The sequence below is a fragment of the Theropithecus gelada genome, chromosome 2 (assembly GCF_003255815.1).
Source record: "Theropithecus gelada isolate Dixy chromosome 2, Tgel_1.0, whole genome shotgun sequence".
Lineage (NCBI taxonomy): Eukaryota > Metazoa > Chordata > Mammalia > Primates > Cercopithecidae > Theropithecus > Theropithecus gelada.
In genome coordinates this window covers 73,678,308-73,701,228 of record NC_037669.1, presented here as the reverse complement: position 1 = coordinate 73,701,228, position 22,921 = coordinate 73,678,308, and the positions used below count along the sequence as shown (strand labels likewise).

At 46.0% G+C, this 22,921-nt stretch overlaps 1 protein-coding gene across 1 annotated transcript in view; it reads right to left on the bottom strand.

Annotated features, from left to right (window-relative positions):
- LRIG1 (leucine rich repeats and immunoglobulin like domains 1) overlaps positions 1-22,921 on the bottom strand; it is a 126,841-nt gene that overhangs the window by 64,932 nt on the left and 38,988 nt on the right. The window contains exon 3 of the mRNA XM_025375300.1: positions 13,734-13,808. Coding sequence (XP_025231085.1) covers positions 13,734-13,808 — 75 coding nt within the window. The remainder of the gene's footprint in view (positions 1-13,733; positions 13,809-22,921) is intronic.

Here is a 22,921-nt window from a genome sequence, read left to right as displayed (position 1 = left end):
CATTCATGTCTTCGCCAAGAACCGATGACGGTACTTCACTGGGTGGTTAGCGTGGAGTAGGGAGGAATGAGGGCTGCCTGAGAGTCACATCTGGATGCTTGGGAGCCGAGGCCTTGAGGACCCCCTGTAGAGATGAGTTGCATGGCCCAGATTTGGCTCTGGACCCAAAGGGCCTGCTAGGGTTTGCTACCACCTGTCCCACTCCAAGCAGACTTCTCAGCATAGAGCACAGCCGGCTCAGGTGGCCCTCTCCACAGAATTCACAAACATGTGAGCCTGCCAGGAACCTGGGGCCCCACAACTAGGGGGTCACCCACAATAGCAGTTCTCAACTAGAGATGTGAGTCTGTTCCAAAGAACATACAGCCCAGGCCTCCAGTAGGGAAGCAGCCATGTGCGTTTTTAACCCTGGTTGAATATGGCTGATAATGAACCAGCCCCTTTCCTTACAGATGAGGGAACAGAAGCCACAAAGAGGTGTATTTTGTGGAAGATTCTATAATGGATCCATAATGTCAGAGTAGGGACCACATGCGAAGTGTCCTGACACTCGTTTCTCTGAACACTACTGGTGCTAACAAGGGGGAAAAGGCCCTGTGCACTCCAGGAAGGGATGTTTCCTCCTAGTTCCCAAGAGGCAGAACGAGCCTTAGGTTATGTTCCCACAAGAGGACGGTGAGAGGGCTACCCCTGCGGCAGAGATACTACTGCAGACATTCTGGCACCCAGTTGGAGGTGAGCAAAAATGGGCCAATGCTCTCTATTGAAATGCCCACAAAGGGATGGCCCTGTGAGAGGCCACCTGGTCCTCACCATTGTGCCAACAACTCACACCTTTTGGCTTTCTCTTCCTAGAGGTGACTCATGAGGCCACCAAGGCAGGAGATGCACATCTCTGCCACATCACCATTTCCTTTGATGACATATTGAATCTCTCAGGGGCTACAGCTCTTTTCCAGGGAATGGGGGAAAGTGAAGACAGGCACTGGGCTCTTACTTGGAACCACATAATTGCTATAGCATCACCAAATCAGGGTTCTCACACTATCCTCTAGTGTTAACACACACTAGAGGATAGGAAGACGGGGTAGGGGCCAGCCTAGTCCGTGAGGAAAAGGCAGGTGATGAAAGGGTTTATCACGGCTGTCGGCAAGGCCATGGGAAAGGGGAGTCCCTGGAAGGGCTGTACCGAGGTGTCCCCGGGCCCAGCCCACAAAGCCCATGCTGGCTTTCTCAACACGCTAGCTCTCATTCCGATTGAGAAGAACCAAACAATTACGAGGCAGAAAAACTTCACTATGCGTGTTGATAACCACTGTTTTTCCCCTTATAAAAAGTACATTTGATTTGGAGAAAAGTCGCATTCTAAAAAGTCCAAGGGGAATTTTTTTTTCTCATTTCCAAAGTTCTACTCTTTGCAACTTATCCAAGCATCCAATTCCAAACACAACCTTCACAAAATCCCATTATACAATTCTCCAACTCAATTTTAGCACCAGAACTTTGCTATATTACAATAAAGCTTTTGGGTGAGGTCCTTCAGTTTCTATATCATCTATTTACATTTTTTTTTTAAAGAGCCAAGTCTTACTTTTGAACTTATTTAAAAAAAAAAAAAAAGGCGTTTAAGGAGCTTAGAGTAAGTCAGTTTTGCCTCTTGTTTTATTATAATGGGAGGTTTTTCCACCATCATAATGGGACATTTCTGACAGATAGGCAGAATGCAAATGACAGATGGGTGGGCTGGCTATCAGCAGAAAGAATGACCCAGATAAGGGGCAAATCCACAGTTGAATTCTGTGATCTCCAAATAAAGTGGGCAGGTCTAATCAGACCAAACACCCTCACTCGTGCACCACCAAAGCAACTTCCTAATCACGCTGTGGCTAACTGCACAGTATCTTCAACTTAAATCAATGGTGAAAGAGGTAACTAAAACCTCTACTAGGGATCCCCAGAGTCATAAGTACTAAAATGAAGGCCAGCCTCAATATTTATTTCCCCTCCACCTGGTGAGAAAGAAAGAGAAAAAAAGGAGTAGAGGGCAAGGAGGTGGGGGAGCCTGGGTATTTTAAAAGATAGTTATGAGAGGGGAGGAGAGAAGAGGCAGAACAATGCCTTTCACTTGCAATTACCCAGCTGTGGCTTATTAAAGCTTTTGGCTGCACACTGAAATGACCTGGAGCACTTTTTTAAAAAACCACCACACCGCCTGGGCCCAACACTCACCCCTACTCTGCTCCCCAGCCCGCTAACTCGAGGTTTTGATTTAACCGCCCTGAGACGCAGACACGTAGTTTTTTTTAAGCTCCCCAGGTCATTCTACTATGTGAGCCACTGCTTAAACATTTGCCTAGCACTTTGCTGCACCTACCCTAGGCAGAGAAACAGAAGATGAGAAGAGAGGAGAGAAAATAAACTCTGCTGCTGTCCTCAACAGCTCCCGTAAGAGGAATGAACAGATACACATACAGGGGTTTTCTGTAAGCTTCAACTGGTTTATAGGAGGGTGAGCCATGATGGATATCTGCAAGTAAGATCCATTTTTATGGGATGTACAGACTGCTCTCCAATCTCCAACACCAGGTGGCCTCCAGGGTTCAGTGTAGAAAGCAGCAATGCCCCTCAGAGCACAGCAGCAATGCCCCTCAGAACACAGCAGCAAAAGCAGGCTTGCTTTACCCACAGCCCCAAAGGTGCTCAGTACAAAGCTGTCCGAGATAGCAAGAGTGTCTAACACTCCATGCACATTCAGTATATACCAGACACTATACTGAGGACACATACTGTTTAGTTCATCCTAACTACCACCTTATCAGCAAGTATCATTTTATGAGTGAGAAAACTGAGGCCTGAGAGAACCTGCCCAGGTGACATAGCAAAGGTGATGCAGGCAGGACTCAAACCCAGATCCGATGGATATAGAGCCTTCTCTTCAGCAGTGTGCAAAACTGCCCCCTCTCTATAAAGCCCACATGATGACTGAATCAGGGTAACGTGAAGAGATCCATTTGTACCTACCTTTATCCTACCACTATGTGGAGAAGGAGCCCTGCTATTTACAAACCAGTTTCACAGCAGCCGTCCCTGAGGAAAAAATGTATCAGAGCCCCCAAAGAGACTCTACAATAGGACAGCTAGTTGAACAGAAGCCAGTGGCCCCTGAGAGGACAGCCCATGAGTACCTCGGGGGCTGCACACTTCACAGCACACATTTCATCTCCTGGTTGATGAAGCTGGGAAGAAAAAAAAACCACAAACTGGCACCTTTATTTCAGCTGTTTGGGTTTGAAAGGCATCCAGGAAGTGAGGAAACGGCAGAGGAATTCGCCTTGAAGTGATGTCTTCGGGGGCAGATAGCCACTATCTGAGAATCTACTGGCACAATCAAACAAGTCTGGGCTCTGCCGAGACCTGATGACAAGAGTGTTTTTCCTCACTGTACCTTCCACAGATGGCCGGCATAATCAGCTTCGAACTGACATGAGAGAGAGACAGGCAGAGACAGTGCAGGGAAGGACCTCCTGTTACTTCGCATCAATGAAAGAAAATCATACCAAGAGCTCCCCAAAGCAAGTTCACCTCGGGCTAGAAACAGGCTTTTAAAGCAAGGGCATTACAGAGGCACGCGGCACCACTTTGGGAGATGCGTGCTGCATTTGCAGGGTAGCAGCATCTCACTCCACACTCCAGAGCAACATCCGAGCCTTTGGGCCACCATACCAAGGCTTCCCACACCTAGTACAGTTTGAAATGTTAGCACTTAAAATGACAAGACCCTTCTAAGCTCCCAGACCACATACTTCCAAGGGTACAGTGAGCATAAGCCCCAGAGATGGAGAGAAATAACAGGATCCAACTTTGATGCCTCCTAGCTCTGTGACCTCGAGCAAGTTCCTTGCCCTCTCTGTGCCTTAGGTGCCTCACCTGTAAATTGTGCTTAACAGATCCTGTGTCTCATAGGACTGCAGAGTTGACACAGTAAGACAGGTCCTGGGAGGTCCCACAGAGCAATGCCTGCCAGTATCAGTTTACCATATATGCTGACTGTCACTATTTTTTCTTCTCAAAAGGTTGAATACAAGACTGCTGATGTTTGACCATTACTGAACAAAACACAAACAGCAATTTCATAGGACTCAATATACTGAGTAACCTATTCTATATTTAAAAACTCTTGCCTTTAAACAAGCAGGGGGAATCCAATATTCCCTATGTATGGCCCAACAATGACAGGCCTTATGAAGGAAAGGCCCGGCATAAACACAAACATATTTCTGCCACTTGGGCTACAAAAGCTGAAAATGGCTCCCAGGTGTGAGCAGACACAATAGGCCCTGCCTTCCCTGCAAGGTCAGCACACAGGTCAAAGTCAAGCCAGCCATTTTCGGATTAGGTGCATATGCACATGAGGCTTCCCAGCGGTAACTGGATTACAGAAGCCACCTGCAGGAAGTGAGGAGGGGGAGGAGAAGGAGGAGGAGGAGGAGGAAATGGTCCCAGTTGGAATGAGACTGTTGATATGGGCTGGAGCCAACCCCTTTCACACGGGAGATTGTGCAATGACAGAGCAGCTCTGCTTCCCGGCTCCATTTCAAGCAGCCCTGGAGGGTTTTCAGCACTCACTGCTGGAAGGAGTGGCACTTCCCCTCCGAGACCATCCACTGCCTCTCCAACATCGGGGAACAACCCGGGTCCCCACTGGATCTTGGGCTATATTTAAAGCTTACATGGTCATCAGGAAAAAGGAAAGAAAGAGAGAAAGAGGTGGGCGGGGTGGCAGAAAGGAAAAAAGCCCTACACTCGACAAAAGCTACCGAGTTTCCAAAAGAGGCAGTGATCTCTACAACCAAGCTCCTATTCCACGGGCTCTCCCCTTCCTCTCCCCTTCCTCGGCTCCCCCAACCCCACAGCTGGTGTTCCCTTCACTTTCTCAGCAAATGACTTGCAGATGTACCTCTCATCTGGCTGGCTCACCACCCCCACTCTCAAAGAAAGGAGAAAAAAGGAAAGAAAAGGAAGGAAAATGACAAGTCATGACTGTGTAATTTGGCAGGCTGGCTGCGGAGGCCACAGCGGCTCTTTTCCCAGCGAAAGGCTCGCTTAGACTGGGGGCAAGTGGCAGTCTGCACTAAGGAATCCCTGGCAAGTTTCCGGGACAGAGAGCTGCTTTCTTTGTAAATTGGGTGTTTAATTTTCTATTTTGAGGCTCCTTGGTGGTATCTAGCATCTGATGAGGCTGCAGTTCTAAGAACCACGGGCCCTGCTCTTCCTTCCAACAGCGGCCTGCTGGCTCTTCATAAAAGCCTGCCTGTTGAAAAAGAAAAAAGGCAGGGAAGGGAGGGTGTGTGTTGGGGGTGGGGAGTGAGTGAGGGGGTGTATGTGTACACATATTGGCCTAAAAATGGAATTAGCCATATCCTTTTCGTATTCCTCTGAATGCTCCTCCAAGTACCCAAAGTGCTGGCTGAACATTTAGGGTGTTCCATTTAATGCCTGTAACTTACACCTGCATGTAGGGGAAGAGAAAGGAGGTTTGCAGAACAGGGAGCCTCGGCTAAAATGTCGCTTCATCTGGGAACCTTCTTTGTCATATGCCCCATCAGTGACGGGCAGTGAGATGCCCCTTAGACATTCCCCAGCCCCTGTATGACAACTGTCTGTCCACCCATCTTCCTCTGCAGCTAGACTGCCAGTTCCTTGAGGGCAGTAACTCCAGGCCCATAGGACCCGACCTGTTTGCTCATGCCAGGCCTTGTGTGGGGCATGTGCCGGCCAACTTCACAGCAGCCGTACAGATGAGCCCACGGTCTCCATCATGAACCAGCTGAGGTTTCTTCCACTTTTTCATCTCTTTTGCCCACTGTTGACCTGGAACATAGTCCCCAGGCTGGGAAAATGGGAGGAGAGTAATCTGGCCATAAACAATGCAGTGCTACAAAGGGGCAACAGGGCAGGTGTGGACCCCAGTAGGGTGGGGGAAAACACGCCCACCTTTCAGACACGCCTGTTAACTTCCATCTGGAAAAAGAGGTTCCATTCAAGTCTTAGCTGAGGATAAAGACTGATCAGATACGAGTAACGGATAATCAAAAGAACGGTAAGTGTGCTAAAACTGACCCCGGCCGGGGGAGAGGGGATGCTCAGCTGTAAGGGGAGCTGCCAGCACTCACCGGCTGAGAGAATAACAGGGCTCCTGCCACGCTGCGCTGCTCACGAAGCGCTCTCCACCTCTGCAGTAGCCAGTGAAGGTCTGCTGGGGAGACTTGAGTAGTCACCAACAAACAGCAAATTAAGCACAAGCAAATGTGTAACAGCCATGGGCCTCAAACCCTGAGCCACCCAGGTCTGTTCTGTCCGTGGTACTGGAGCTCACTCTGCCCACTGCCCCAGAGCCTTTCTCAGAAGCCATTACCAGGGCCATAGAGACCCACTGTCCCAAACAAATGCCTGCCTCCGCACTGGTGACATTAGGAGTGGATCTACATAATTTACTGTCCCCCAAGGCCTAAACAGCTTGGTCAGAACTGACACATGAGCCTTGGGGCTCCCCCCAGCCCCATATGAGCCCCAGCAGAGGTTCTCAAAGCCAGGTTCCCAGGCCAGCAGCAGCGGCAGCATCACCTGGGAATTCATGAGCAAAGCAAATTCTCTTGTCCCATCTCAGACCCGTTGAGCCAAGCCAGAAACGAGGCTGAGACCCAGTGACCTGTGTCTCAGCAAGCCCTACAGGTGGTCTACCAGTGAGGGGAAGCTGCCATCTCCCAAGGGAACCGGCATGAGGTTTTATCCAGAAGAAACAATCAGTTCACATCAACAAAAATCTGGGCCAACAGGGCAGGAAGTGAATACATCTTTGAAAACTCAGAAGAGGAACAGAACTTTAGATAATTTTATTATATATATATATATGTGTGTGTGTGTGTGTATTTCTCCCTGTTGTGCTGTTTTTTTTTTTTTTTGACTAGGGCTGTATCTTCCCCCTTTAGCATCAGGGAAACAAAACAGCTTCGGACTACTCAAGGAACAAAAGGCATTCACTTCAACTCAACCTGGGCCTTTTAAAACACAGCTTTGCTCACAGTTTCTTCCCAAAGTAGCTGCAGTCATTCATTCTGAACTCCACACTCTTAATGAGCATTCATGTTATTGCCAGAGCAACAGAATGCCAATAGCCCAGGTAAGGTTTACTTTTACACTGACACCCAAACGGACTGGCCATCCTTCAACAGTAAGGCTAAATCAGGTTGCTATGTGGGGGAAACCTGTCCAAAGTAGCATGGGGACATATACTTGTTTTCATATTTTCTAACACGCTTGATTAGGTCCACTTTTAATCTGGTGACTGGTAGAGGGGCCAGCAGATAATTCCTCCGAAGGAAGAATGGGGTAACCCTTGGTCATGGGGAGCATCACCTCGACTGTACACACACCTATGGTGCCCACAGGTCCAGCTAGCAATAAATGCACAAAGAGCTCCACCATCTGAGATTACCACTCAACTTTTAAAGACAAATTCTTATTTCATCCCTCCAAAGATAAACATCACATGCAAAAACGTTTCACATCAATTCTTTATTATGCCAGTGAAGGATGCCTTTCTTCAGGAGATGCAATATGGAGAAAGTTTTAAGGGCAGGCAGTGAAGAGAAGGGCAAGATGTCTCAACCCAGCTCCTTAGATGGAGAATATGTCCCCCCATCCCCACATACACATGCAGTGGGAATGCCAGCCGCTGCCTGTGCCTCAGTATAATCTCACCTGTGCTTCAAGCCTGATTTTTAACAACCTTAACTCAGGTCATGAGGCTGAGACTAACTTTGCGACATTGCATTCCAGGTCGCTTCCAGCTTGAGCCCTCTGAGGGACTCTCATTATTCCCCCCAGGCCTGAGCTGCAGCAGATCACAGCTGCCTCTCTCTAAGGCTCACTCTTTAATTATGCTTTAATGCGAATTGATCTTTGCATTAACGAGCCTGTAAAGAAGATTGATTTCGCCCCTCTTCTTTTCCAGAGGGTTTGCTAGGTACCCTGAGAGTTAAGTATTCCTATTGATTTTACTTCACCAACAGATCCAGCCAAGAAGAGGGCTCAGGCCTTCGCTGCCTCAGATCCCTCCAGCCCCAACCAGGGATTCGTCCACTCTTCACTCGCCCCCAGGGAAGTGGGGAGGTGACCACCTCCCCTTGATCACAAGTAGGACACTGCATTTCTTTCCTTCCAAGTTTTATTCTCCAGAAATTACAATAGAGGGATGTTAAGTATCCTACCCTATCCTATCCTCCCCTATGGCCTTTTATCCTTTTTTTTTTTTTTTTTTGAGACACTCTAGCCTTGTCTCCCAGGCTAGAGTGCAACGGCGTGATCTCAGCTCACTGCAACCTCCACCTCCCAGGTTCAAGTGATTCTCCTGCCACAGCCTCCCGAGTAGCTGGAGTCACAGGTGCCTGCCACCACACCCGGCTAATTTTTGTATTTTTAGTAGAAACGGGGTTTCGCCATGTTGGCCAGGCTGGTCTCCAACTCCTGACCTCGGGTGAGCCACCTGCCTCAGCCTCCCAAAGTGCTGGGATTACAGGCATAAGCCACCATGCCTGGCCTTCCTATCCCTTTCATTTAATCACTTTTTCTTCAGCTAAGAGGTCACAGCAAAATATAAAGCCACCTCAGATATTTTTATTAAGTTATTTATATACTAAGTCTTGCAGGTTCATTTGTTAACAGGAGAGAAAAATGCTTTCCTCAAAAAGTTTTCAAGTAAGTGGTTACCAGGGACTAGGGTGAGGGATATGGGAAGTGACTGTTGAAGGAGTATGGGTTTTTCTTGGCGGGGGATGGGGGGTGATGAAAATGTTCTAGCATTCTGTAGTGGTGATGGTTGTACAACACTGAGAATGTACTACAAGTGGCTTTTAAATGGTAAGTTAATGGTAAGTTTATCTTTTTAAATTTTCTGATTTTTTTGTGAGTATATAGTAGGTATATGTATTTATAGGATACATGACATGTCTTGATACAGGCATGCAGTGCATAATAATCACATCATGGAGAATGGGGTATCCACGCCCTCAAGCATTTATCCTTTGTATTACAAACAATCCAATTACACTCTTAATCATTTTTAAATGTACAATTAAGTTATTATTGGCTGTAGCCACCCTGTTGTGCTATCAAATAGGTCTTCATTCTATTTTTTTTTTTTTTTTTTTGAGGCAGAGTGGCCCAGACTGGAGTGCAGCGGCACGATCTCGGCTCACTGCACGCTCCGCCTCCCAGGTTCACACCATTCTCCTGCCTCAGTCTCCTGAGTAGCTGGGACTATAGGTGCCTGCCACCACGCCCAGCTAATTTTTTGTATTTTTAGTAGAGACAGGGTTTCACCGTGTTAGCCAGGATGGTCTCGATCTCCTAACCTTGTGATCTGCCCGCCTTGGCCTCCCAAAGCGCTGGGATTACAGGCGTGAGCTACCGCACCCAGCCATTCTTTCTATTTTTTTGTACCGATTGACCATCCCCACATCGCCTCCTCACGCCCCGGTACATTTATCTTATATCATTAAAAAAATAGTTTTGAAAAACATTTTTTCAAGATTAGAAGTAAAAGGCGTTTCAACGTGTTTTCAAATGCAACATAAACCTAATAAATTTTAATAGCAATATTACAAAGTCACAATTAATTGCGTGCCCCTAAATTTTGCCTAGGTCTTCCAGCTGGTTGAGGACACAGGCTGGGGGAGAGCAAATGACAAGGCACCATAAAGGGATGAGGTCTAGAAAAAACCAGCTGGAGAAGTTGTTAGATGGACAAGGCCAACCCTATGGGTAACATGCTGCAGTCCATGCACAGGAGACAGAAGCTAAGGCCAACTATACCACATGCATTTTTACTCCCAGGACTGAAAAATTCAATGATTTTCACTGTCACCAATCTTCTCAACGGTACAAGTGCAGCAACACCACAGGAAAAGCAGGGATTTTTCCTTAACAGAAATATCATTTATGCATCAGACAAAATTACTGTTGCTGTGGGAATTGTAACACGAGTTTCCTGGATTTCAAATTAAAAAAAAAAAAAATGTCAAACATAAAAATCTACTGGCAGCTTCTGCCCCCATTTAACAAAAGTCTGTTTCTTTTTCTCAGCACTATTTTATGAAATTAGCTCCCTCACCGGAACCCAGTCTCATTAAGAGCTTTCCTTGCGTTCTATGCTTTCTGTTTATTAAGGACAAATGGCTCCGGCATTATCCTCAGAATAAGACGCAAATAAATCTGTTCCTTGACAAATATGTTAATTGAATTAGATTCCTTTAATCAGAAGGTATTAACCAATTGAAATTTTGCTGTATGACTCCAGTTCCCAAAACTATGGAAGTCTCTTTTGAAGCCCTGATAGAAAAAGCCAGGTGCAGAGCACTGCCTCTTCCCTCGAGGCTCTCCCAACGGTGCCACCCAGCTCAGGAGGGCTCTGGTGTCTGGGAAGTCGGCTCGCTCCTGCATAAGCAGAATGAAACACAGAGAGAAAGGGCCAACTTTCAGAGGCAAAAGTCCATAATTATAGGTGTCCGAGCTGAAAATTAACAAACCTACTACTTCTGTGAAAAGATAGAAAGCAACAACAGTGGTTATTGGTCAGAGGGTAACTATGTCTTTTGTGATGTTATTGCCCCCACTCTCAACTTTTGGGTCACAAAGAGAATACACAAGCTTCGAGGGTACTTCTACCATCTGCTTCAACTTCCTCATTCAACGAATGAGAAAAAAAGCAATGTATGTATCCCATGTCACAACTACATTAGAGACGGTAGGACCCACACCTGGCCCCGACTTTTCTGTGATGCATCTACCTATAAACTTGTCCCAAGAAAGTTGTCTGCGCTCCTATCACTCACATGGCCTCAGCAGACATTTGCTCTATTCTCTGTGCACATTTTGATTATTTTTTTCTGATCCTCTGTCTGCCCACAAAAATGGAATAAGAATTTGAGGATTAAGGACTATAAGCATCTAACTATTAACTACCACATTTTCAAATGATGTGTTGAGGCTTCCGCTTCTCCTTGGGACAGCCTCTGGGCCACAACCGCAGGGGCACAAAAAGTGCCTGCTAAATATTTACAGAACACGTGACACCCTTCAGTTCACTAGTTCCGAAAAGTAACAGACACATCAGCAAAACCTGCTGTTCAAAGCCTGGATGACCGGAATCATCATGTGGACGGGGCTGCTAAGTCTTCTGCCTTCATTGGTTAGGATGAGGAAGGTGGTTCTTTGGGCTATAAAATGATGCTCATCCACTGCCTGCTCTGTTGTTTTCTCCCTTGTCCTTCGCACGGTCCACTTGGGAAATACAGAAAAGGCATGAAGGATTATCAATAATCCAGCCGCTCAGATGTCACACTGCTAACCTAACTTGCCAGCACTGAATCCAGGCATCCAGTCTAAGAACGGGGAACACAGGCACCTCAGAGAAAACCAAGATAGAGCCCCTTCAGTTTCTGTCGTTTCAGAGAAATCACTGACCAAATCAGGTGGTGCCCAACTTCAAGCCAAAGAGCTGGCTGCCAGTGCTAACCTGCATTTTCCAAACTGAATCCAAACAGGGAGCAAGTCTTTTTTTTCTCTCTCTTGCTTTACGTATTTCAATGCTGTCTAATGGAATAGCAGGAACAAGGCCAAACAGCCCCACTTCTCTTGGCACTTGGGCCAAGGAACAGAAATGTATTTTTAGTCAGCAGAGCAAGGTGCAATTCGAACTGCCACAGGCCCATGGGGCGAGCTGGGGGCCCTGCCTGCCTCTGGCACAGCGTGGTTCAGAGTCACCTGCCGTGCTCCTGCCCCGAGTGCATGGGGTTATATAAAGGAGTGATGTAAAGGCATTTGTATCCGGTCTCAGTTCCACTTCTCACTTTTGCAACTTAGAAGACCTCCAGGGAGGCTCAGTTTCTTCTCTGATAACACAGAGATACTCTCTGTGGCCCTAGCTTCCTCACCATGTGAGGAACAGGAGGAGTTACATCAGCATTTCTCAAACTTGAACTCGTGGACAAACGGCCAGGGCCCTTGTTAAATGGAGCTTCTGATCCAGTAGTGTTGGCATCAAGCCTGAGGTTCTGCATTTCTAACAAGCTCGAGGCTAACTCAATACTGATGGTCCATGACCTGTGTTTTAAGCGGCAAGGAGCTCCTAGCATCTTCAAGTGCTTTGCTTTATTGACACACAACAGGTTATCACATCCCTATTAGCCTCACATAAGATGAACTCATTGATTAAGCCAAAAATTAAACACCTTCCAGATGCTGGGCCCACATACCAGGTGGGTACAAAATAAAGTCAGACCTTTACCCGTCAAGGGAACAAAGGGCCACAAACCTTCCTTCCAGCACTTTACAGGAACAAGGACTGACTCTTAAATCCTGTGGCCTTAAAGGTGAGATCCTACCGAGATCCAAGGAGCTAGGTGACAACTAGCTACCAGCCAACAACAGTATCCACCATTTGTCAAACATTCCCACACAATGCTGGGAGCTTCATATACATTCCACTCCCCCAGGTCTCACTTTCTTCATGTATAAAATGGGTCAAAAACCATTATGTAAATGAGAGAAATGAGGTTCAGAGAGACTAGGTCATCTGTTCAGGGCACACAGTGAGTTGCAATTCTAACCCCCCACATTCTCCTGCAATCCCACAATGCCATGAAAAGGGTTAAGCCCAAGACCATGTTTCACAGGGACACAGCACCTCCTGAACACAGGGCGTGCTGCCAGCCAAAGATCCAAGATCTGTAAGCTATGCCAGCACTCTTATTAATAGCACCTTCCTGCAAAGTTTCTCTGCTCGGCCTGCCGAGCCTCAGTATTGAGATAAGATTCACACAGGTGAGCAAACGAATTATAAAACCAGCAAAATCAGAATAAAATTAAACTATGCAAGCCTGGAGTGGAAACAGGAAATTCAGTGTGAAGAGGGAGGTGCTCTGCTGGGGAAGCTGCCAATAAAATCTGGCAGAGAAAATTGTTGGACTCATGGCTGGTTTATCTGGAAAGTCTTCTGGGCGAGTTTAAAACAAGCAAGCTCCTCCACCTGACTGCTGAAGAAATAGGGGTAGGACCAGTGCTCAGTTCTCTAGCAAAAGTCTGTAACAGCACAAATGATAGTACTCCCAATGGGTGCCTTCCTGTCTTTTTAGCTAAGGCCCTTCATTTGCTTTTGCATTTCCAGTGTGCTGTGTATAAAAAATAGACTGTATCTTATCTAACACTTGACCATGACAACATACTTTTACATTGATCCCAGACGCCTGGGGGTACTTTCTTTTTCTTAAAGCCATAAAGTAAACTGAGTCACATTACCAAATTCACTGGCACAAAGATGAGCTTGCTGTCTTATAATTGACACTGCTTCCTTTAACTCCAGTTTTATTTGAAGTTGCAGCTTAATCAACCACAGAAGCAAGAAATCTAGTTCCATATACCTCTGGGCATTAAAAAAAAAAAAAGACCTACTTTCTTGCAAATTAAAGATGAGGTAAAACTTCCAGCTTTTAATTCTGCAAACCCCAAAAGAAGCAAGCAAAGCATCTGTCGTAATCATTAGGGCCACATGAAGAGAGGTCTTTCTTCACCAGCGAGCACATGAACTCAAGTTATCCTGCCACAAGGTATCAGCAAGGCAACAAACGCCATGGCCCCACCACACAACCCAGAGTCCCCCAAACGGCACCACTTACAGAAAGAGAGAGACGACATGTGATGAAGCAGCGCCCAGGGATGGTATGGCTGTCAACTCATTATTATTGAGGTACCTGTAACAACAACAAGAAATTAATCATGTAAAGCATTTAAATTAGTCTGAAATCATACGCATACGAGAGAAATAAACGAACGTTGCTGAATCTGCCACAGTAAACCTATATTCTAATGTTGGAGAAAAGAGAAAGAATTTAGCAGTGGGTTTTCAAAGGGAAAGAAGTCACATGAGGTCACAAAAACTAGCTATTGATCACACCCATGGCTAGAAATAAACACTAACGGGAAGCATCTCCTATCTGCCATCAGCTTCGCAGAGAACTCAGAAATCAAGACAAGGAACGGTGAGAACAAGCCAAGAGGCAGGTTCGGGACAAAAGTGCCCCTAAGACCATCGGTGAGAACACTCCCCATGGGCCGAAATTTGCCCTTGCAAGGGGCAACAAGTGTGGAACAAGAGCCAGAGACTCACATCCTGGCTCACATGGAGTTCTGAGGGGCTTGGGACACATGGGGCCAATTATTTCAGTGCCTCATCTGTGAAATAACAAGGGAACTGGACTCAGGGACTCTCTTCCATTTGAGGTTCCAGCTGGACTCTGATGAGCCTCTGGATGCATCCCCCAGAAAAATGAACATATATGCACACACTTTTGTGCATAAACACTTTGAAAATTCTCCACAGACAAGATTTGCTCTCCAAGCTCCCTTCCTGCTCAAATAGTCCAAATCTGTATTTCCATAGTTAATATCTCTTAACAGAAGGGGAAACCCATGAACCAAAGCTCAGCTTGCCTGGTCTGCCCCCAGAGGCTGTGCAATCTGGCCTCCTTACATGGACATGTATTTCCAAATCTGGGAAGAGAATCCAAAATCAGACTTGCAAAGTGAGCCCAACAATCCTGAAGAAAACCAAAGCACAGTGTTCAGGCTTTCTGCCAGGTGATGGGCTAGAAATAAATTACTTGCGATGCAAAGTCAAGGGGATAAAACTTGGTTCTCTTATTCTCAGTTTTTTAAGGGAGGTACATCTAACACAGAGCATCTTGTTTCTGTTTGAAGACAAGGCAACTGAAATGACAGCTGTACTCATACAAGTATACAGCTAGCATGTGCTTGAATAAAATAATCTGGTTGTCTGCCATCTTTTATAGAAATGAATAGAAGGAAAAAAAAAAAAAGGAAAGGCCTTGAATTATCCCATTTGCTTTCTTCAGTGCCAAAGCCAGTTAGGGATGAAGCTTGGCAATTACTGGGCTGTGGGACACAGAATGCCTGTTTCAATAGCTTCATGGCTGAAGCATCTGGCAGAGAGAAGGCAGATCCGTATCATGTGGCAAATCCTTTCTCCACTTAAAGGGCCCTTGTTTGTGTGTTGAAACAGACAATTAATTACTTTAACAGTCTCTTATCTGACTGCCCCCTAAATCAGATTGTTTCTGCTTCACCTTTTATCTCCTCCAACCCTGCTGTGATCCATTTCCCATCCACATGCAGGAACACTGAAAACTCTCCATTAGTCTTAATCTCAGCTAATAAATAGTACCCATCAACGCGCCTATTATTACAAGAGACCCCCAGGTTTTATCAGAGCAAGAAAAACTAAGGTCGGGCACCTGCTGCCAATCAGGCAGCTTGCCTAAGAACTCTTTCGTTGCTTGCGATTTATTCTGAAACCCAGAGAATGGTGGTAACAAAAACAAACGCAGATAAATTAATGAAGGCTGACTATGTGCCAGGCACAGCTCTAAGAGTTTTTCAGTATATTCATGCATCTTTACAGCCCTCGGAAACAGGTCTCAGGAACATTTCCACTGCACCAATGAGGAAACTGAAACACAGACATTAAGTAGTTTGACCAAGGTCGCCAGCAGTAAGTGGTAGTGGCCCAGGGTGCCTAGCCCCAAAGTCTAGGTTCTTCCTCATTACCTTCTAGTTCTTTATTTCAGCAAAAACTCGACATGCCTCGTGCACTTTCACCATCACAACAACTTTGAGTCAGGTACCAGGGTAACTACTACCATTCTCTACATTACAGGTAAGTTCTCTAGGCCAGTTTAAGTCACTAGCCTAGGATCACACAACTAGAGAGGACCCGGCCAAGAGCTGAAAAAAGTATGACAGAGAGGAGAGCAACATGCTCAAAGGCCAGCTGGAAAGCTCGTAATCCCTTAGGTAACAGCACAGTTGTTTTTCAGCCAGCTTAGGATCTCACTTGATTTTAAACCTGAAACAAAGCATAGGGACTTCTCTGCAGGGGGCTACGCCTGATGAGCTTGGTCTCAGGCCAGGCCTACCGTATCTGTGACAAACTGCTCCACCCAATTTCACAGAAATAAATGAACAAGGGAAGGGGGCATCATGATATTTCGAAACGTGACAGATCTGCTGGAAGTGGAGCATAGAGGGACGGTGGACCAGGGCTGGAGCTCAACTGGGCCTTGTATGTCTAGATGAGCAGCCCCGAGTCAACAGGCTCAGTCAGAAACAGCAGGCTCTGGTGGCATCAGGGCTGCCTGACTTACAGGGAGGACACTCGGAGCCCCCAGGAGAGGCCCTGCCCAGTAAGCTTACTTCCAGATCATTTCTACTGAAAAAAGAACCGCTATTCCGAGTAAGTCTGTTAGCTCCACCACTGCTGGCCCCCTTTTTGTTCACTCTGTCCCCTGTTGAAACAAGAAGACTCTCCTCAGAAGGCAGCAAAGGCCCAGCTCACTCTGAGATGCAATGAACTTCTTGCCAGACTGAAATAGAGACTGGTCAAAAATAGCACAGCTACAGCTTTGAGGGGAGAGGCACTCAGGAAGTTTAGCAGAGTCTCCATGAAAAAGGAAATTTTCAGAATTAAAGATTGTGCCTGAGGAAATTTTTTTAAATATCTAGGGTTGTACAGTCTTCTATCCCTCACCCCTTAGCCGCCATCCCTCCCCAATTTACTTCCCCCGCTGACTCCCATCTCCCCACAAAATTTACTTCCATCCAAGGCCCTAAAAATCTCTCTGAAACGTCTGGCCTCTATTGCTAAACCTTTTCCTGATGATTCAGGATTAAGAAGTGCCTCAGATGCACAGGGGTTTTGGAAGCAGGGCCACTTAATAACTGTATTCTGCTTTAGTTACTGGAGAATAATGTATACTAACAAATTGATTTGGTGAGACTTTATGATACATGGTTTCTACACAAGATAGCCAGATAAAATTATTTTAGCATAGGATACAATTACTTTAACAAAATAAACAATAATAAAGGTGAACATCTACTATGTGCCAGATTCTGTCCTAAGTTTTCTATGTGCAATATCTCACTGAACAATATGCCAACACTTTGAGGAAAATACTAAATTATCACCTCTCTTTAAGAAAGGAAACTGAGGCAGTTACGGAGCAGGGATTATTAGGATGGGATTATACGGCTCAGATATTTAAATCAGACAGATCTTGGTTCACTCAACTCCAGTTGTATCCTTTATCAATCCAATGCTAAACATGTCACTCAGTCTTGCTCTCCCTTACTTCCCTCTTCTGAAGAATGTAAATAATACAAGTACCAGCTTTGTAGGGTTTTGGGAGGATCCAGCTGAAATAATTAAACCTAAGATCTTAGGATACAGCCAGATACACAGAATATGCTTAAGAAGTGGCAGTAGGGCCAGGCATGGTGGCTCACACCCGTATCCCAGCCCTTTGGGAGGCCAAGGCGGGAGGATCGTTTAAGCCCAGTAGTTCAAGACTAGCCTGGACAACATGACAAAACCCATCTCTACAAAAAATTAGCCAAGAGTGGTGGTGCATGCCTGTAGTCCCAGCTACTCAGAAGGCTGAGGTGGGAGGATCACTTGAGCCTGGGAATTTGAGTCTGCAGTCAGCTATGACCATACCACTGTACTCCAGCCTGGGCAACAGAGTGAGATCCTGTCTCCAAAACAACAACAACAACAAAAAAGTGATAGTAATTCACAGCTAAAAAGCAGTACCCCAAAATGACAACCCTCATTATTTCAACCTCTTCCTAAACATACTACCATCCCCCACACCCCAGCTCACACACACCCACTGTGGGGAGCAACAGCCTGACAGAAAGGGATGAGCCACAAATACCCAATGGCAGGGCACACTTGAGGCTTCCTCACCAGGTCAGTGGCCCTGGCAAGCACACGGCAGCACCCACAGCAGGCACTCGTGGGCCAGGCGGCAGTAATGTGATCTGAGGGCAGTTTCTACAGAGGACTATATAAATAGCCCCTCTTATTAATAGAGGAGCCTGCTGGCCAGGACCTCAGCTGGAGGCACTCCCTGGTGGGCTTTCCTCAGGGCTGTGGGCAGTGAAGACCGTGTGGCTTGGACACAGCTGCACAAGTGTCCTCATGTCCTCCAGGGGCCTCGCCTTCTCTCTCCAGCCGGCACACAATGTCATGTGGTTCTGAGGCCTCCAGAATAAAACCACTGCTAAACCACCGCCTGCTGTTTTGCCAGCCTGTGGCTCCATTCTCACTGAGGGCTACAGACTGAAGGCTCTGTAAGGTCTGGGAGAGCTGACAGCGCCGAGGCAACACTGGAGACTGGTTAATTTTAAAGCAATAGCGTGTCAGCTACGATTTTTTTTCTTTTTTGCAATATCCTTCCCCACCTCCTGACGCCTCACACCTAACAGCCTCTTTCTGTCTCCATGACTTTTTAGAATTCCCTTAGGGAAAGGCCTGGGTCTTTATCAGTGAGAAGTTCTACTATTCTAGGCATCAGGGAATTCATCTCATCCATCTCACAGAACAGGGAGTGACACCAGGGATAGGAAGCACAATGGCAAGACATTCAACCTATCAGCCTGCAAAGATTCATTTCTAAACAATGCACCCAGCTTGGAGGGCTGGGCAGTTCCAAAAGTAGCAGGAGGGAAGAGGGATAATATTCAGTGAGCCTCTCCCATGTGCAAGGCCCTGTGCATCATCTTAATAACTATAATAACATCAACAAAGTGTTATGATGTCAATGTTACAGAAGAAAGAAAGCAAACGCTGAGGCACTAAGTAAACTGTCTAGGGTCTCAGGACCCTAGTAAGGGGCAGAACCAGAAATCAAACGTGAGTCTGCTTGCTACCAAAATGAGAGTTTTTCCCACCACATCACATTGAATCCCTAAGATATGACCTCTGTCTTAATACTCCCTATACTTGGAAGGTACTGTTGCCATTGAGCGTGTGGACTAGGATTACACTGGAGAACATAGGTCAAATTCTACCACTCACTAGTCATGCAGTTTCAGCCAAATCCCATGCCTCAGTTCCTCTTCATCTTCAGTTGACTGTGAGGGTTAAGATGAAGGATGTAGGAAATTAAGGTAGTGTAGCCTCAAGGTTAGCACAGGTTTTGAATTCAACTCTCAAGCTTTACCAACCATGTGACACTGTGCAAGTTTCTTTAACTTTTCTAAGTATCTGTTTCCTCTTCTGCAAAGCAGAGAAACTCCTTTTTTTTTTCAGAGACAGGGTCTTGCTCTGTTGGGTGGAGTGCACAGTGTGAACATGGCACGCTGAAGTCTCAATCTCCTGGGCTCGAGCAATCTTCAGGCCGCAACCTCCCAAGAACCTGGGATTACAGGCATGGGCCACTATGTCCAGCTAATTTTTTATAGAGACAAGGCATCACTTTGTTGCTCAGGCTGGTCTCAAATTCCTGGGCTCAAGTGATCCTTCTGCACCCAGATGAAAAAATGCTTACAAAGAAAATGTTTTAAGGGGCTGAGTGTGGGGCCTTACACCTGTAATCCCAGCACATTGGGAGGCTAAGGCGGGCAGATCACATGAGGCCAGAGTTCGAGACCAGCCTGGCCAACATGGCGAAATCCCATCTCTACTAAAAATACAAAAATTAGCTGGGCATGATGGTATACACCTGTAATCCCAGCTACTTGGGAGGCTGAGGCATGAGAATCACTTGAACCCAGGAGGTGGAGGTTGCAGTGAGCTGAGATCACGCCACTGCACTCCAACCTGGGTGACAGAGCAACACTCCATCTCAAAAAAAAAAAAAAAAGAAAGAAAATGTTTTGTATCAGGCAAGGTGTGGTGGCTCATGTCTGTAATCCTAGCATTTTGGGAGGCCGAGGCGGGCAGATCACCTAAGGTCAGGAGGTCAAGACCAGCCTGGCCAACATGGTGAAATCCCATCTCTACTTAAAATATAAAAATTAGCTGGGCACGGTTGCAGGCACCTGTAATCCCAGTTACTCGGGAGGCTGAGGCAGGAGAATCACTTGAACCGAGGAGGCGGAGGTTGCCGTGACCCAAGATTGCGCCACTGCACTCCAGCCTAGGAGACAAAAGCCAAACTCCATCTCAAAAAAAGAAAAAACAAAATGTTTTGTATCACAGAGTTGGTGTTAGGGTTAAGTGATGTCATATTCCCCAAAGGTTTACTAGCACACTGCTACAATTACTGTGACTGTTCCTAAGTGAGAAATATATTTTTAAGACTCATAACCAGTATCTCCAATGAAGATACTGGTGGGAGTGCTCAGTTCTAGAGCTGGGTGAGTTCTCAATTCTAGAACTCTAAGAAGTGCTGAGTACAGGCTGCAGGTCATGGGAGCCAAAATAAACGAAAGTTGAAAGCCTGTCTAGGCAAGGAACAAGAGGAACAGGGAGTTAGAACAACACTGATAATGCTCACCAGAGCATGTCCCATGCCTGCCCCTGATAGACAGGGGTCAATGAGGGTTGAAACCATAAAAGGACCTAGCCTCTGGCCACATCCCCCTGCCCTCTTGCATGCCAGGCACAGTGGCCCTCAGCCTGCTCCCTTCTTGAGGCTTTGTACTTGCAGTGCTCCCTGTCCTCATCATTCACACCTGCTCAGTCATTACCTTCCTGATCATACTGTTTCTGTTATCATGCCTCCAAAATTCTTCATACAAAAAATGCTCCCACATTACTCTGTTCTATTTCTCCCATACCACTTATCTCCAGTAAGTCTTACCGGTTTCCTTATTCAGTCCATGGCTTCCCTCCACTTAATGTAAACTCAGTGAGAGGAGAGGTTTGTCTGCAGGGTTGGAATTGGGTAGGGAGGGGCACAAAATTTAAGAGACAGCCAAAAACCCAATCACCAAGACAAATACTATATTAATGTAATATTTTTTAAATATGCAGATGAATGCAAAACAAAATTCATGATGAACAAAATATGAAAAGTTTAAATCAAGACAAAATCAGCAACAGCACCATGTGAAGCCATCCTGGAACCAGAGGCAAAAGGATAGGAATTAGTAATACTAATCCTATCTTGATCTAAGCTTTTTATATTTTACTCATTTTTCTTTTTATATTCATTTTGACTTTCAAAATACTCTATCAAAATATCCTTTATCTTGACTGCTGAGTCTCTGGTGTCCCCACAAATTATGCGCCTGTGTTGGGTGCCTCACTTGCCCCTGCCCAGTCCCAGCCCTCTTTGTGTCTTGTTCACTCCTGTAGCCCCAGCACCCAGAATAGCGCCTGGACAGAGCAGATGCTTAAGTATTCAATGAAAGCTTGAATGATGCTAGAGAGAATTCCCCAATTTTGTCCAGTCCTAAAAGAAAACACTAAGTTTGCAGATGTACACAGAATTTGAATATATTCTAACCACAAGCATTAAAGACAGCTTGGATCAGGGAAAGCACTGGGTTACAAACCTAACAAGCTCCATGATGGACTGAGTTTATCACCTTGGTGACTATGATGGGCTGAACTGTGTTCCCCTAGAGTTCATATGTTGAAGCTCTAACCTCTAGTACCTTAGAATGTGACTGCATTTGGAGATGGTGTCTTTAAAGAGGTGATGGGCCCTGATCCAATAGGACTGATGTCTTTATAAGAAGAGGAAATCTGGACACACACAGAGACACCATGCATGCACACAGAGGAGAGAGCACGTGAGGGCACAGTGCAAGGCCTCGGAAAAAACCAACCCTGCCAGTACCCTGATCTTGGACCTCCTGTGTCCAGACTGTGAAAAGATGAATTTCTGCTGTTTAAGGCACCCAGCCTGTGCTATTTGTTTGTTATGGCAGCAGCCTTAGCAAACTAACACAGTGACCCACTTCAAACTTCCTTTCCCCTGCCACGGGCTCACTGATCCTCTGGGAGAATGACAGTCCTAGAGAAACCACTTCCAAGGCCCCTTCCTGTTCTGATGCTTCTTTAACTGTAGAAGCCTAAACCTTTTTAAAACAAAAGCAGAAATTATAAACGCCAATCTAGAGAATCTGGAGATGAGGGTACGGAATGCAAGTATTTTGCAAATTGTACCAGCTGATGAAATTAAAATTTATTTAGATATGTCATCAATAATGGAATCAAAGAATAACAAGTAAGCCCGGGTGCAGTGGCTCACACCTATAACCCCAGCACTTTGGGAGGCCAAAGCAGGAGGATCACTTGAGGTCAGGAGTTCAAGACCAGCCTGACCAACATGGCGGAACCCCATCTCTACTAAAAAAATTAGCTGGATGTGGTGGCACACACCTGTAGTCCCAGCTACTCGGGAGGCTGAGGCAGGAGAATGGCGTAAACCCAGGAGGCGGAGCTTGCAGTGAGCGGAGATCGCGCCACTGCACTCCAGCCTGGGGGACAGAGCAAGACTCCGTCTCAAAAAAAAAAAAAAAAAAAAAAACCATAGTGTACAGTTTGATCCTGAAATTACATATGTACACGTGATAGTTTTTACTAGGTGTTCACAATGGGTACGCCTGGGTGAGAATACTGGTGATTTTCATTCTTCACACATTTCTGTAGTTGCCAATTTTTCTACAGTATATATACTACATATATGTGAAGGTTTCTATAAAGTCTCCATGGAATTAAAATACCTGATAATCCTAACATCCACATCAAAAACAGAATACGTTAAAAGGAAGAAAAGATTGCAGCCTGATTTACAAGACACTGCAAGGGACAGCAAGCCTAGAGCTCTAAAGGCAGTCATCCTAGCTCTGCTTGGAGGTGGAGGGGAACAGGTAAGCCTCTATAGTCCATCCTTCCATAACTTTACTTCCTGGGAAATACAGGTGGGCTGGCATCACATGCCACTGTTGAGTAGGCTGATCAACTTTCCCGGGAACTGTGACAAAGTACCAGCCCAGGTTGTGTCACTCCAGTTACAAGGCTTCCCACAATGGAGGGACTCTGCTATAC